We start from the raw sequence: 15,280 nt of genomic DNA on the forward strand, positions 1-15,280 counted from the left end.
TGAAATTCTCCCTCCGAGTTCTAAACCCCCTCTCCTTGTTGCTGCTGTGTCCTCTGCAGGTCCCACAGTGCTGAATTCTGAATGACATCAGCGCCTTAACCGACATCAGCGCACGTCACCGAGGAGCCTACTTCACCCGTCGTCCTTCCATATCCTCCTTAAAATCGCTGAGAAGCTCCTCCTGCTGAACCTTTTGACCGCCGCTGCTATGGAGAACCTCAGTGAGCTCCAGAACCCGTTGTTGGACAAGAACAGTAAGCACATGGTCAACGGCTACGGGGGAGACTTCCCTAATAACCAGTACCAGGAAAACATTATCAATTATTTCACTGGAGGTGGCGAGGGAGGAGGAGGAGGAGGAGGAGGAGGCGGAGGAAAAGTGAACAACAGCAACGTAGTTAGCGGAGGAGGTTTCAACACCAACGGGAAGGTGAAATCTCAGCAACTTTTGGACGCCACCTCGCTGCATCTGGCAGTAGAGGCCTTCTACAGGCCCAACTTCATCCTGTACAAGGAGGACAGCGGCAGCATCAAGGCTAAGGAATACAAAAGTGAGTGCTGCGAGACCACCTTCACAGAGAAGAAGGCGAAGGAGGCATCCAACACCGCAGGGGCGGAAACACCCGGCACAGAGGATCCTCAGGCAAAGCTGCTGGAGGAGGGCGAGCATGTCAAGATTCAAACAGTTTCCTACGAGGTGGAGGAAGAGGAGTATGTGGAGTACGAGGTAAGAGAGAAACCAAGGAAACTTGAATTTGTTCTGAATACATTTTTGTGACATTCAATGTAAACTTTGAGCAATGTAATATCAAGGATCTTAACCCAGAGTTTTCCCTTTCGGCATCATCCAAAACAGTGCAGACCATCAAGGTTGCTTATACTCTCCAAAGAGAAACATGCAAATGGATTTTAAAAAAGAGGGGTGATGTAATTTATTTAGAGGTCAGGGAGAAACTCGTGTGCTTTTGGTGTTTTTCAATGTAGGGCCCAGTCGAGGTTGAGAAGTCACCCAAGTTCGGATACCTGTAGTGCTCTCCAGTTATCAGAGAGAAAGGAGCAAGCCGGCTTGTATTCCTGTGGTGTTCGCACACTTGTATCGCCACACCAAAGGATTGGGCTCGATGCCTGGATCACTCTGACATTTTACCAGCCACAAATCCCATTTGATCCACTGACCTTGGCTTCAATTCCCGACTGTAGTAAAATTCATCGTTAGATAATAATAAGTCACCCGTGTCTGTCCCACAAACACACACAGAGATATTGGGTGCTACAGCATTAGCAAGAGCAATTTTCCTCTCAGCTGGCACGAAGCACAAGGATTTCAGGGATTGGACGGATGGAATTGGATGTCGAGTCTGACCAGTTCCTGCAAGACCGAAGGGACTGAGCACACACCTGCGGATTCGCTAGGACTAACCTGGGTCGGTGTGATAAACATGTAGATGCTGAAATGCAAGTGACATGGATATATATGCAGCTACAGCAGTTTTAGAATTATAGAATTACAAATAATTATGGAGGGTATAAAAAAACCCTAATTAAAACCATATTCATTTCAAACCTCAAAGAGATGTTCAAGAGAAAAAATGTGCAGATGCCAAAGAGCAATTCAACCGTTAATGTGATGAGGTTTTCTCCACATGTAAACGTAGTGCTTTCTGTATGCACACAAATGAAGAGTTAGACGTGATGTTATGCACCAACTGGAGGCTCCTCTTAGCCGTTCAAAGGTCAAGTGAACACATTTCCATATTGTTTTATTATTATATTTCCCTTTCACGAATGAGCATTAATAAAAAAGAAGCATCATCAGGCCCCACTGCCAGCACTGCCACGCAAAGAGGAGAGGACACAGGGGGACTCATTATGCAGCCTCCATGCAGTCGACCACTGACACCACAAAGTGTGGGTCGCTCCGCCACCGTCTGACACACGATGCAAGACCTCACACAAGAAAGCACTTCTGCTGACACACACATCGTGCATGTTGGCGTTCTACTAAGAAGCACAAAGACGTATGTGTTATGTAACCTGAGCCTAGAATGCTTGTTAGAAAACACATAACAGTTTATTTATTATTGAGCATTATGTATTTACTCATCTTGCATTTTGCACGCTGGGCCTTTGGGGACTTACAAATTGAGGGCAAAATATAGTTTTGTGGGTTTGTTTAACATAATAGCGAAGTTTAATTGTACCAAGGGAATTTTACTTGCAAACAAAGAAAGGTTAGGTTTACATTCATTGTCACTTACCGGACAAAATCTAAGAATTGACAGCTACATCAATTCATGGACAATTTAGGTTTTCAAGCCTCTAAATGCTGAAATGGATTCTAACCTCTCGTTGTGATATAAATATTTATGAATCAAAGGGAGAGATTGTAATAGCTGGGTAACGCTTCACTGTTACTCCCCTCCATTAGCATTTGTATGCCGCATGTTAACACTTACATACATCATTTCCATGTTCAATTGTGTTTGTGTATTTCAGTGTTTATTAAGCTACTACATACATTCACCACATTAGTTAGAGTGCATCTGTTGCCTGAAAACCTTTGTTTTTAAAAACGCTGTTCTAGTGCAACTGAGCTGAAATAAAATAAAATCTTGTTTTTCCCTTTATGACGGGGGTGCCTAGATGATGAAACTCAGGGAAGTGAAGGCTTCTTTTGAGGAGGTTAGACTCGGAAGTGTGACAAAAGGATAAAACATGATGCCCCTATATCAAGGCAATTCTTAGAATCTAAAATGCTCATATATTCATAGTTACAGTGTGTGTGTGTGCGTGTTTGTTCCGGTACTTATATCTTTGTGTGGACCATTTTAAGCATAGACCCTACGGAGTGAGGACATTTTGACCGGTCCTCACGTTTTGGTTTTAGAATTATGGTTAGAATTAGGTTAGGGTTGGGCATTTAGTTTGGAAGGTTAAGTACAAATGTCTGTGCGCGTGTGTTTGTGTCTAAATTGCTGTGTGTAAGCACTTCATAGGAAGCGCTGTCTTTGAGGAAAAACTGTAACTTTTGCACAGAAGTGATGTCTCATGTTTTTGCTTTGATTACGGGTAGAGTGTGTGACAGTTGCGCTGCTTTGTGCGACATCATGAGGAACTGTCAGCTCTACAGCAGTGATGTCTGAGAAGGCAGCATTTTCTGCTCTGAAGAGCATGGTGGGGATGTTTCACAAAATATTCATTATTTATTAATACTGCATGTGCACTGCTTTTCTTTTTTCACAGCGACAAATTATTATTAAGGCTTGTTCAAACCAACAAATCACAAGGTTAGCAGATTTAGTCGATCGACTTGATTGAATTAATTGAAATATTGGCTACACCACACACACACACACACACAAACACACACGCACACACACACACACACACACACACACAAACACACACACACACACACACAAACACACACACACACAGTGTATTTCAGTTTGGCCAGGATATCTTTCAGGGATAGAGCTGCTTTCAATCTCTACAGCTCAATTTTGAGTTTTAAAATTCCTAATCCCTCCCTGTCAAGTCAGTTTATCATTATATTCAGCTTCTCATTCAATGCTTGTATCGATATTTCATAAAGGAATCTATAAGGTGTAATGGCCTTCGACAGTCTGCAGCAAGACAAGAGTCTTTGTTTTTGACCAATCATGTTGCTTAGTTGAATCGACTGTCTAATCCCTAATCATCGTAATCCGGCGACACAGGATGATTGAGTCATTACGAATTCCTTCTATACGTGTTATCTGAAAAGTTTGCATTTGCGCTTTGAAACTGTAGAGAAAACTTGTGGCGATGCCAGAAAGCTCTCTAAAGGATAAGGACACTGTCCTTAAAATTAAGCTTGGCTAACAGAGCAGCAAATATGCCAAAACAGTACAATATTACCAATATCAGACAACTTGACCTATACCTGCTATATAAAGATTACTACTGATTGAAAAAGGTCAGAGTTATTATCGGCCAAGAACTGGCAGAGGACTTGGCCTGGAGAAGTGACAGAGGAACCTTTAGAGGTACAGAGTGTTTCCGCTCATCCAGTTACATACAATATGAGAAACTCTGCGAAATAATGAGCTTTAAACCATCACCAATTCATAAAAAGGTCATTAACTCCAGGCGGTACGCGATGTGCTCGTCTCGCTTTCCCTTTAACTCGCAGATATTAAAAGCCTGTTGTTTTTAGAACTTGTCACAAAAAGTTAAAAGGAAGAATAAAGTGTTCTGTAAAATTCAAATTCAAAGAGTTATTAAATAAAGCAGAGATTATCCAATTATCAAAGCGCATGAGTAAATTACAGATAGCCTCCGAGGAAATTCAGTAGAGTAGAGGAGAAATTTCATAGAGGAAATTTAAATAAAATGTTCCTATGCTGGTATACCTGCCAAATCAGTTAATGATATTACTTATTTTTTTACAATTTGTTTTGCAATCTCTGTACGATTCAACATCAAGCTGTCATTTAGAGCTCAGTAATCGCTGCAGAGGACAAACCTCTTTAATCAAGACACCAAAACATTCAATTATCATGTCCTGTTTAGATTAACTCAAGTTCTTTATACTAAAATAAGTTTTTTCCTTTAAAATACATTTTCTTGTGATGTTATAAAGTATATTTATTATTGGTCAAATCCTTACTTTTAAACAATTAGAGACTAAAGTTTGTGTCCTCAAGTAACACCGCTTTCGGTCTTTCTCCTCGTCTTTTTCATCAAATGTTTTTTTGCGGTGCAGTTGGTAAGCAAGGACATTGAATAAGTAGAGCACTTTCGCTGCAGAAGTGCCCTTGAGCAACGCACTGAGTCTCTCCGAGTTGCAAGTTCACAGCTCTGCATTCTGAGCTCCAAGCAGGAGATGAAAGCGAAGGGAGTTTTTGCCTCAACTGGCCGACGAGCCCTGGACACACCGTCCTCTGTGTCGGTTAACCAAGAAAATCTGTCTTTTCTTATCAGCTCCAGTCTTAACAAGTTTATGGTACAACAACACTTGAGGTCCCCCAACTGGACCCACTCCCCTTTTTCTCTGCTGTCCTCCTATAGTGTCTCATCTGCCATTGGAGACATGTTCACACATCGTCATCTATCCCCCTAAAAATCGCTCCTTTCCTCTGACTATCAGATTTACTGAGCCTGTCCACAATGCTGCCGTATGCACTAATGTCTAGTGCAGACAAAAGATGGAAAACTGTATCTATAATCACTGGTGCAGTGTAGGTTATCCGAGGACGTAGAAGAAGACATGTCAAATCGGTGTGCAGGCTGACTCTTAAGTCCCTGTTATGCAAGGCAATGTTCCCATGTTTCTTCAAATTGCATTAGTATTGATCCTATCACATGTCCAGATCGCACCTTCAATTTCAAACTGCCCTTCCTTGGGCCCTCAACAATACGCATGCCGAGAGCCAAGCAAGATGTGTGTTCCACATAAGCCGTTTTCAGACCTGCCTGAGAATTGGCTACAGAGTTTACCCAGGGTCTTTCTTTCACACCTGCACAACACAGCGTGAGGTTCTCTGCACAAATACCTCACAACAGCATCAAATCCTCCGTATTATTCGTGGAGTAGCAGGCAGAGACAGGAACTGATGAATTAACTCTGCTGCGAAAGAACTGCGGAGACCAGTGCATGTCTGAAAGCAGCTACACAGAGAAACAGATGATACCACGGAGAACCTTAGAGAACTAGCACCATTTACTAAGTCCTCAGTCATAAAACCTGGGTGTGGTCTTTAACCTAAACCTGAGCTTCGATCAACACATTAGGGAGGTTTTGCAATTGTGTTTTTATTATTTAAAATACATAGCCACGGTTCAATCTTTTATCTCACATACAGACCTCGATATAAATAATTCATGCCCTTATTTCCTCTTACCTTGACAACTAAAACCCCCGCTGTATAGTCGCCTTACTCAGAAATCAATCACCTGTCTACAGTTAATCTATAATGCTCGGCTTTTAACAAAATCACCCAAATTTTCTGTGAAGTGCTATACAAATTCAGTTATTGTTATTATAAGACAGGCAGAGATTTCTGGAATTATTAGAAAGATGTCAGAGGATCTCACAAGCGTCAAGTTCCCTGATGGTTAACAGGCAGCATTTATGAGACAAATTACCAATTTACCTTACTTCCTTGTTCATTCAGTTGTGTGACAGGAGAATCTGAATAATGTCAACAACAACAAAAAATGTCACCCTCTGCTGCACTGACACACAATGGAAGTGATCATGAAAAATAGGCAGTGACAGAACTGGGGGTTTGTTTGCAGGAACTAACAGAGGAGGAGGAGGAGGAGGAGGAATGTAGTCATTTTTCTGATTTGTGTGTCAGTTATGACAGAGAACGTGTTACAAATGACCTTAAGATGCCAGTGTGGACATTCATCACATTATGCAGTTATCTGCTAAATGGACGGTGATAGATGCAGTGACACAGTCCGGGCTGAGGGGGGCCGTGGAGCTCCCTGCTGAATCATAATAAACTGGGAGGCTCGACATGTGGCGTCTGTCTGGTAGATCTTATATCTTCTATACGTGGACCCGCCTGGCAGTGATGGAGGAATAAAGTCACAGTACATGACAGGCCTGGGTCTGGTCATTAGTCTACAAACTACTCACATCCGCTGGTTATTTGTGGTGGGTTAACTGTGGTAAATGAACCAGCAGGAAGTGATTTACCGTGATTTTAACCAGATCCCATTGCTGCCTTTTGTCATTGTTTTATTCACCCAAGAATGAGCCCTTTATATTTAAATACCTTTTATTTACATCGGAGGGCGCCATGTTTTTTACAGTAGCCCAAACTGGGGGAAACTAAACACCTTTTGAGTTTTTTATGACAACTGAAGTCCACCACAGGTTCTCTGTCTTGTTTGGAAAGGGTGGGTGATCTGAGGGGTATTCAGCTGCAACATACAACTTCACCTCTAGATGTCACTGAATTCTACACACTGAACCTTTAAAGGTAGTGTTGGTCCCTGAGCGCTTCACCCATCTACACCGGACAAACTACATTACCAACGCTGGATGGTTCATATTCTGCTCTACTGCAAAAAGCTTAGTTTTAAATCAAAGCAAAACAATCATACTACTCACAGTACATTAATTGAATCGATTACATTATGAGAAATGACTGAAACACTAATGTGATATCACCAAATATGGATATTACCTTTTGGGAAAAAAAGCATCAAGCTGAGACTTGGTCATAAACACGATTTCACTTTTACTGTTTAACTCAGTGAGACTCAAATATACCTCAGAATGTTGATCTTAACTGGTAACTAATGAGAAGAAACTGCATTTAACAGCTGGAGTGGAATAATGATTGCCATAACTAGCATCCAAAATGGGACTGATATTATATGATAGTGACTTGACTCTGCTTATCTTTGATCTGGCAGTGATTCACTCTGTGTAAATTTCCAATTATTTTCCCCTGCATAAACAAGGGTTAGTACTGGGGATAAGATCCGCCAATTCTATTTGTCTGCCATCTGTTGCACCTTCTCCGGTGCATGAAATTAGCCTTTATCATCAAATTCCATATTGATGTAATACTTTGAACTTGTAGTACTCCTGCTCATGAATAGTATTCAAATTAAAGTGGCCTCCTCATGGCTTTTCTGATTGTACAATTCTTTAGTTTTTTTAAGTGCAGGTATCCGACTGCTACAATTAAGGGGGTGTGGATGTAAAATAATAGACTTTTAAAATAAATATACCTCTAATTGCCCTCTGCCTCCTCTCTGCAGGGTTTGAGTTCAGGGTTGATTGAAGAAGGCTTGTCCATTCCCACTGAATCCGAGTGCATATGAGCGCTTATGCCTTCATTAAATCTAAAATGTAGTCATGCTCCGGTTCAGCGCACACATATTGTTCATCCTCTGAAAGGTCCAGCACTCAGTATGAGCCTGTGTAATATACTCTTGTGAAATCTTTCGGAGATATCCAGTTTCTAATTTAGCGGCAAATGAAATACCGAACTCTTGAATCATTTCCATTCAGCACTATAAGTGGGTCTGTCCAGTGGATTCTACAGTGTTGTCTCCTCAGCTAACGGCTGATACTCATCCCTTGGTTTGATGCGTCTCCCTCTGAGCTTATTGAAAGTGTTGCTCTGTGGTGCAGGTAGAAAATAAATTGTGACACGTCAAAAGATAGAAAATGATTGCTGAATAAATGCTGTAAAATTTAACAGGAGAAAAATTCTTTACTCTGGTTTCTGGATTTCAAAGATCGCACTCACATGAGTCTATTAAACAAGCAAAAAATACAAGAAAAAATAAAATATTCACTGATAATTTGAATCATAGACAATATATGAAGATGAACAACATGGCAGCTTCCCAAAATGAAAGCCAAAGTATCTCAATCGCCCCCTGGTGGCTGGCTGTAATGTAGCTCATAAATACCGTTATTGCATGAGACATGGGCCAAACTGAAACATCAAATACTCGTCAAATAATTATTCATATTAGAGAGTTCTTATCACACCAATGTATGTGAATGTTCATTTTCCACTAATTGGTAATTTGATGCTATGAAAACAGAGTGAAACATCATGATTGACACCTGAGACCGACTCATAATTGGTTGTGGCAACGTATCACATGACCTTGCCACCGAGGCTCCATCCCCCAATCGCTACTGCGCAGATTCTGGCACCAAAAACACAAGATGGCGACGTTGTCTCGATAGTAGGAAGAAAGCTGCGATGACTTTCTTTATGTTAAGTCTATGATTTCAATCAATTCTGTCAACTACTTAAAATTTAAAAATAAAGGATGATAATAATACTAAGCGGATGTTTTCGCTGTCATTGTATTTACAACATTTCACTTGTACTTTGTCTCAAACTGTGATGTCACCATCATCTGAATAAAGGACCATGCTCTCAGGCATTTCAAACATCCTTTCCGCCTGTTGTTTAAGAAATTACATTTCTGAAATGTCAAGGATTTTTTCATGAGTAGCCCTGCTGAGAATTCCAGCCCAACAAAGAGACACATTATTCTCTAACTATTCATTTCAGTGTTGTGCGGCGTGAGGGACAAATGTTTTTATTTCAATTATAAAGCTGCTAAAAAAAATGCCTTCTGAAATGGTGTCGGAATAATAAATCTAAAGGACCTTGAAATTTCTTTCTATGAAGCGCCTCCGAAAACGCCACAAATATTCAATCATAGCCTGATGATGTTCACGTGCAAATTGAATTTCACATTTCAGAAGGTGCTGAAATTCATCTCAATGTCAACGCTTCTGTAGCTGTTACAGTAATACCAGTGTCAGGTGAGTAGCACGTCATTATAATGGCACATCTGTAATGTGCTGCCCGGTGTGAAATGAAGCCATGGCAACCTGTCTCCGTCGGCACTTGGATGTTCTGTGCTCACTGGGATGGAGTGGAAGAGAAATGGCCAATCAGTCTGATTCAGTACTTTTCAATAATCATTTGACGTGGTCTCCTTCACTTCCCCTTGGCACGTGTTTCACACATAGCGCCGTACGTCACATTAATGGCCACTTGTAGAGTGAAGGAGGCCGGGTCCAAGGGAAGCAGAAAATGAAGCAGACTTGTCCTTGAAGAACTCTGATAATTGAGAATAATAAAAGATGATTAAAGGGAGGTTATATTCATAAATAAGCCCTTGAACTTTCAACACTGATTGCTTTGTTTACTTATACTTGATATTCCATGTGCTGAGGAAATGATAAAAGCTTAGAAAGTATTTTGCTCGTCCGTTTAAAGTCTATCATTGAGGTCGGATCCCGAGGAGCTCAGATTGATATTGAACATTTGATCATCTTTAAAGGCACGACAGCTGAAAGTGCAGATTTGTAGAAATTCAATCAGAGATACAGTCTCCAAAGTCAGACAGGGAAGCAGGCAGCGGGACGAGTCTGTATCTACAAAATGCAAGGTCTCAACCTTACGATAGCTGTAAACATGAACTCCAGAGTCCTGACATTTTCAACAGATTGCATTTTGAACGGGGATTCTCCAGGATGGACACTATGCTTATTATTCTGATTCTCCTGTCAGACACTATAGGAGAATATCTGCATCGCTCAGAGGAGGGCCGGCACCTGGGTAGAGAGCATATGAGAATCGTTATAATTCCACAGCAGAAATCACATGTTTTTGTTTACAGCACATGGACACAGGCGTTTCCCCTCGTTGCCCAAAGCTCTTGAATCTCTTTCCAAGTTGACATCTTTGTCCTCAACATCTACGGCACCTTTATCCATCCAGAGATCTTTGCATTATTTTGTTATCTGCTATGCATCCGCCCCATGTTTGAAACATCAAAATGCACAACACACATGGCGACACGCCCACTCGCTCGCAATGAATTCTTACTTTCCTTTCTAAATTCTAACACAGGCTCACTCGGACATTCTCTGGACATCTTACTAAGTGAATGGATTGTGTGTTTTTTTCCCCCTCTAATTTTGATAAAGTGTCTTCAGATAATGTGTGTTGTGATTTTGGCTCTGTACAAATTTAAATGAAACGATATTAAATTGTAAAGAAGGAAAACTCTCTGAGCCACCAGAGACCTTGGCTTAAACACCAGCAGCGATTCTTTAAGTGCGGACCACAGCTGCCAGTGTTTCCAGGTGGGACCCTGGTGAGGGATTTGTGTCTCAGATGTAATAAGTGCTCTCCTTCTGTGTGCATTATCCCTCCCCAGAATGAGACAGGGAGCCAGCAGCAAAGATGCTATTAAAGTTGGTCATCCCTAAGAGGGTAACACATGGACAAATTCCACTTAGAAGTCACAGAGCCTCTGGTGAAGTGATGGTGATGTGACGAAGTTCCTCTCTGTTGTTAACTGCGCTATGAAAATAAAATCCCCCTCAAAATAATTTAAACAACAAAGACACTTAATTATGTTAATTAAACCTACATGGTTATACTTCCTCAAATGATAGAAAATTATGTAGAAAAAGTCAGAACTGTAATACACCAGTTTATTTTTCTCTGCACGAGCGAGCATATTTTGTGTCTGTTTCTCACTCGTCATGCTTCGCCAGCCATTGTATCACTTCTCAGTGATCACTGAAATCGTTTTCAGAGCAGTTGAGAGTTTCACCTGAATGCACCATCAGCTCGGGTCTTTAGGGTTTGACAGTGCAGGTCCATCCCGGCTTCCAGGTGCTTTACAGGATGCACCTTCCTGAGCTGCACCCCTCACAGGATACAGCCCCTGATTAGGGATATAGGTCACTGGATATGCTGCAATACATAATGCAACACAACACAGCTAGAATATTTTCATATTGTTGATGTTTTAATGCAGGAATGAAAATATACTCATACATTTATTAATGCGTTTCACTTTTTATCAGAATATAAACGTCAATATCAAATTTGGAATGGCTGCCCTGTAGCAGTTATCATATGATATGAGACATAAGAGTCAATTCTAAAATAAAATACTTGCCTCAGCATTGCTTTTGAATGAAGTTCTTGAAAGTAGAAGAAAGTAGCACAGTGTTGTGCCGCTGCCAAAATTCCCTGAAGCCATTATAATCCTCTCCTCAGAGTATTAGGAGGTAAATAATGAGAGCGATGCCTCGGTAATGCAGCGAGGTTTGAGTAACAGCCGCCCTTTGGGGATGATTGCATGTTACAAATCTGATTGACAGACTTTGTGATTTGTGGACTTACATAGATTTGCATGGTTTAACAACAAGCTCTTTTTGTGATTGTGTAATTGGGACAATACCCCGGGGATGTGGAATCTAAAAACAACTCCTGTCCCTCCTTCTCCATTAGTCTGGCAGGTCCAGTCACACACCTTCTCATCGGCTGTGAATAATGTAATAACATCCCCGTAATATACGAAACAGATCCAGACAAAAATCTGGATCGGGTGAATTTAAACATTTTATTATTTAATTATATACTAAGTATGTTATTAATGATATGATTGCTTTATTTCTAGTTGAGATATTTCCACTTGAGTCCTTTTTGTAACAGTTTTTACCCTTTAAAAAAGGCATTTAATGCTTTAAAGGAGATGTGTGTGGGAAGGGTTAGGGTTCGAGTGGAATAATCCTGACTCAAAGTGGGGTTCTTGTACGTCAGGTCTGTTCATGTTTTCCTACCACTAAGGCCACAAGGGCACCAAAAACTGCTTTTCCAATAACATGGAGTTTACAAAAGGTCTTCTGGCTTCACAGAGCAAGAATTTCTTCAGGTGAAATTGCCGTTTTCTTACACATGCACCCCCACTTCTTCTCGTGCATTCCAAACCTGTTTGCGGCGCTCAGCATGAATACCAAGCACAACGTGTGGCGGGTCTCTGTTGTAGCCTCATTACGGCATCCTAAATAGTGCACCTGTCGACAAGAGGCCACGAGGCAACGGGAAGAATGATAACAAATATTTAGTTGTAATTAATTCACCTCAGGAAGCACATGCCCCCGCAGACTGCAAAGCATGTTTGAGGGGAGTGCATCGTCACAAGGCTTTTATCATTGTGATCACACGCTCTGTGACTTAGTGTCCCTCGGAGGTTCCTGAGGGCAGTGGACCTGATGTGGCTGCCACAGACACAATGTAGATCACAGGTTCTTGTTTACCAGCATGGGAACCTTTTTTTTTTTTTGTATACCGTCCCCTTTTGTGGCCCTCCGTCCTACTGGCGCATAAATCAGAGAACAGGGTCTCCTACACCAGCGTAACTTAATATGGCCGAGCGTAGATACAGAGCGAGTGTATGTTCCACTGATGCCACATTAAGATGCCGAGCATGTGACTTGCGCCTCGTGACGCACAGACATGGAGACCATGTGACCTGCAGATGACTCCTGACGGACGACCAAGGGAAACGTGCTGCGCGCCTTTTGTCGAAATGTAATTAAATGGCCGAGGACTATTAAGAGCGCACAGATTTTAATGACTCCTCCCCGCTCTCTCTTCTAATGGCATGTTTTCTAATGGACAGTTTAGGTACCAGAGATAACTAGATAACATTGTGACATGATTTACCATGACTAGCTGTCGCGTAGCTGAGCGGAAAATGTCAAAACTTGCAGTTCGTGCCAAGCAGGTGCGGAATTTTAAATTCAAAGTATTGAGTTTTTCAGACACAGCTACCAAAAGTAAAAACAGCACCATGTTTTTCCATAATCTTTCATAATATCCCCTTATTGAGATAGTTTTAACAAAAATATTTTATACAGTAAACTACAGCAAAAAGGGATCAATACATTGACTCATGGGTGAAAAAGTGCTATTTAAAATCCCTGTGGAGAGGGCCGATGCATCAGTCCACTATTAGGAATGATAATGTACAGTAGTGCCCTGGTCCTCCCTTCACTTCAAAGAAATTCAAATATCAAAATATGCATTTATTATAAAACTGGAGCCCAGAGGAAAGCAAGCAGCAAATAAAAGACAAGGCGCTCGGTTCCCTGCATAATTAACATTAGTGATTTGGGGATTAATGTGTTGAGTTAAGCAGCGATGGATTTACTGTGCTGGTTCCAAATAACATTTAAAAAATAATTTGCATTTCAGAAATGTAGTCTCAGGTGGTCGACCGGAAGACAACGTAATAGGATTATTTCAACATGATCTCACTGTAGATATCACCAACATTACCTATAACGTATGAGGAAAAAATTTCCTCTCCTCCGTCTTCTGTAATTTTGGTAGTTTCTTCATCCACTGCCATCTGAAAGAGTTCAGGGGACATGTCTCCTTGGTCCCCCCCCCCCGCCCCCCTTAAGTTATGATCCTGCAGCCCAGTAATTGAATTCCCTGTTGTCGTGAAGTGGTTTGTTCCTGCATCCAGACCTTTCTCCAGACCTTTGTGTAGCCGCACAGTGAAGCAATTAACTTGCGGGACCTCAGCTGCTGGCTTCTACCTCATAAAACAGTTGAAGAGGACACAACACTAATTTCTGTGGGTGTTTTAATTCGTCTCGGTGAGGTTAGTGTCTCGTAATTTGCGATGTGTTCATGGTGTGGACTTTCAATTTTCCTCTGACTGAGCTGCTGCGTTGCTATCATCTAAAAGCTGTTTTTTTTCATGGTCTAACGCTGTTGGGTATATTGTATAACATGACAAAGAGAAATCATCCTTCCCCTACATAGGCTAGAGAGAACCTTAATAGCATGATTTGCATCAGCATCAAAGACAAGTGTATAAAAGAGATTGTGATTGATTTTGATACATCCCCAAGGAAGATGAGCCATAAGCACATTTCACTGTTGTTTAATTTTGAAAGGAATAACAATAATGACAGAAGTCCAGGCTGATTTCATTCAAAGGTAGCCAAGATACACAGTTAAGATGTAGCAAATATACACTTAAAGTTTACCTCTTTTACACCATCAGCGGGTATATTCGGGTAAACAGGTGATTGTCTCCTTCCCCTTTGCCAGGATTTTTTTTGTTTCTTCCCCAGTGAGTCATGTTCGACGTCACAAAAGAAGCCCTCTCACCTTGCGCTCTTGCATTTTGAACCATATGAAGAAAAAAGTATCTGAAAAAAACATGAAGTTCAATGCTAATGAGGTGCCGGAAAAGGCCGGGTGTCATGATCTAGAGCTAGACTACCAAATTAATGAAGAAGACGAAATTAACACGTCATCCACTGCCCATCAGAGCTGGAGCCGATAAAAACCTGTGTCTACCTGAGTCGTTTGACTGGGGAGTGAATGCTGATTGTATCCATTCACATTTTAGACATGAGCAAGATGTTAGTGGGATCCTGCCACGTGTGTAAATAATGAACAGGAATCATCTCCATGCATGTCTACAGAAATCCAATTCGTGGACGTGCTTTGAAGTATGGATTTGCGCATCACAAATGAAAGGAACATCTAATAATGTGAGACACTTTGTAAACAGCAGGGCAGCTCAAACCAAACATACATTAAAATTCATGTCCACCCACATCTTCAGATGATTACCAGCATTCCAAGTCCCGCTATGAGACCTCCCCTCCACATGAAAGCAGGTAGAAAGAACACTCGGGTTGGGAGAATGGAGGACAGGGCGTAAAAAACTGGGCCGGGGGCACAATCCTGTACGATGTGGAGGCAATTTGGCAACTGATAAATTACATCAGCCCCCCTCTTGGTTATTCTGTCATGTCAGAGTGTTGAAACCATCCATTAGCTGTTCGTTACCTGTCAGCCTTTTGCCTCGTGTTGACGGGATTTACGCCCCACAAGACATATCTGAGCATGGCTAGCAGCAGCAGCAGCAGCAGCAGCAGCAGCAGCATGCATAGTCATTAGCT

The 15,280-nt window shown here is 41.5% G+C and overlaps 1 protein-coding gene across 1 annotated transcript in view; it reads left to right on the top strand.

Annotated features, from left to right (window-relative positions):
• The first annotated feature begins 208 nt into the window (after nt 1-208).
• syndig1l (synapse differentiation inducing 1-like) overlaps nt 209-15,280 on the top strand; it is a 28,893-nt gene continuing 13,821 nt past the window's right edge. The window contains exon 1 of the mRNA XM_061092068.1: nt 209-727. Coding sequence (XP_060948051.1) covers nt 209-727 — 519 coding nt within the window. The remainder of the gene's footprint in view (nt 728-15,280) is intronic.

This window comes from Limanda limanda, chromosome 18 (assembly GCF_963576545.1).
Source record: "Limanda limanda chromosome 18, fLimLim1.1, whole genome shotgun sequence".
NCBI classification, from domain to species: domain Eukaryota; kingdom Metazoa; phylum Chordata; class Actinopteri; order Pleuronectiformes; family Pleuronectidae; genus Limanda; species Limanda limanda.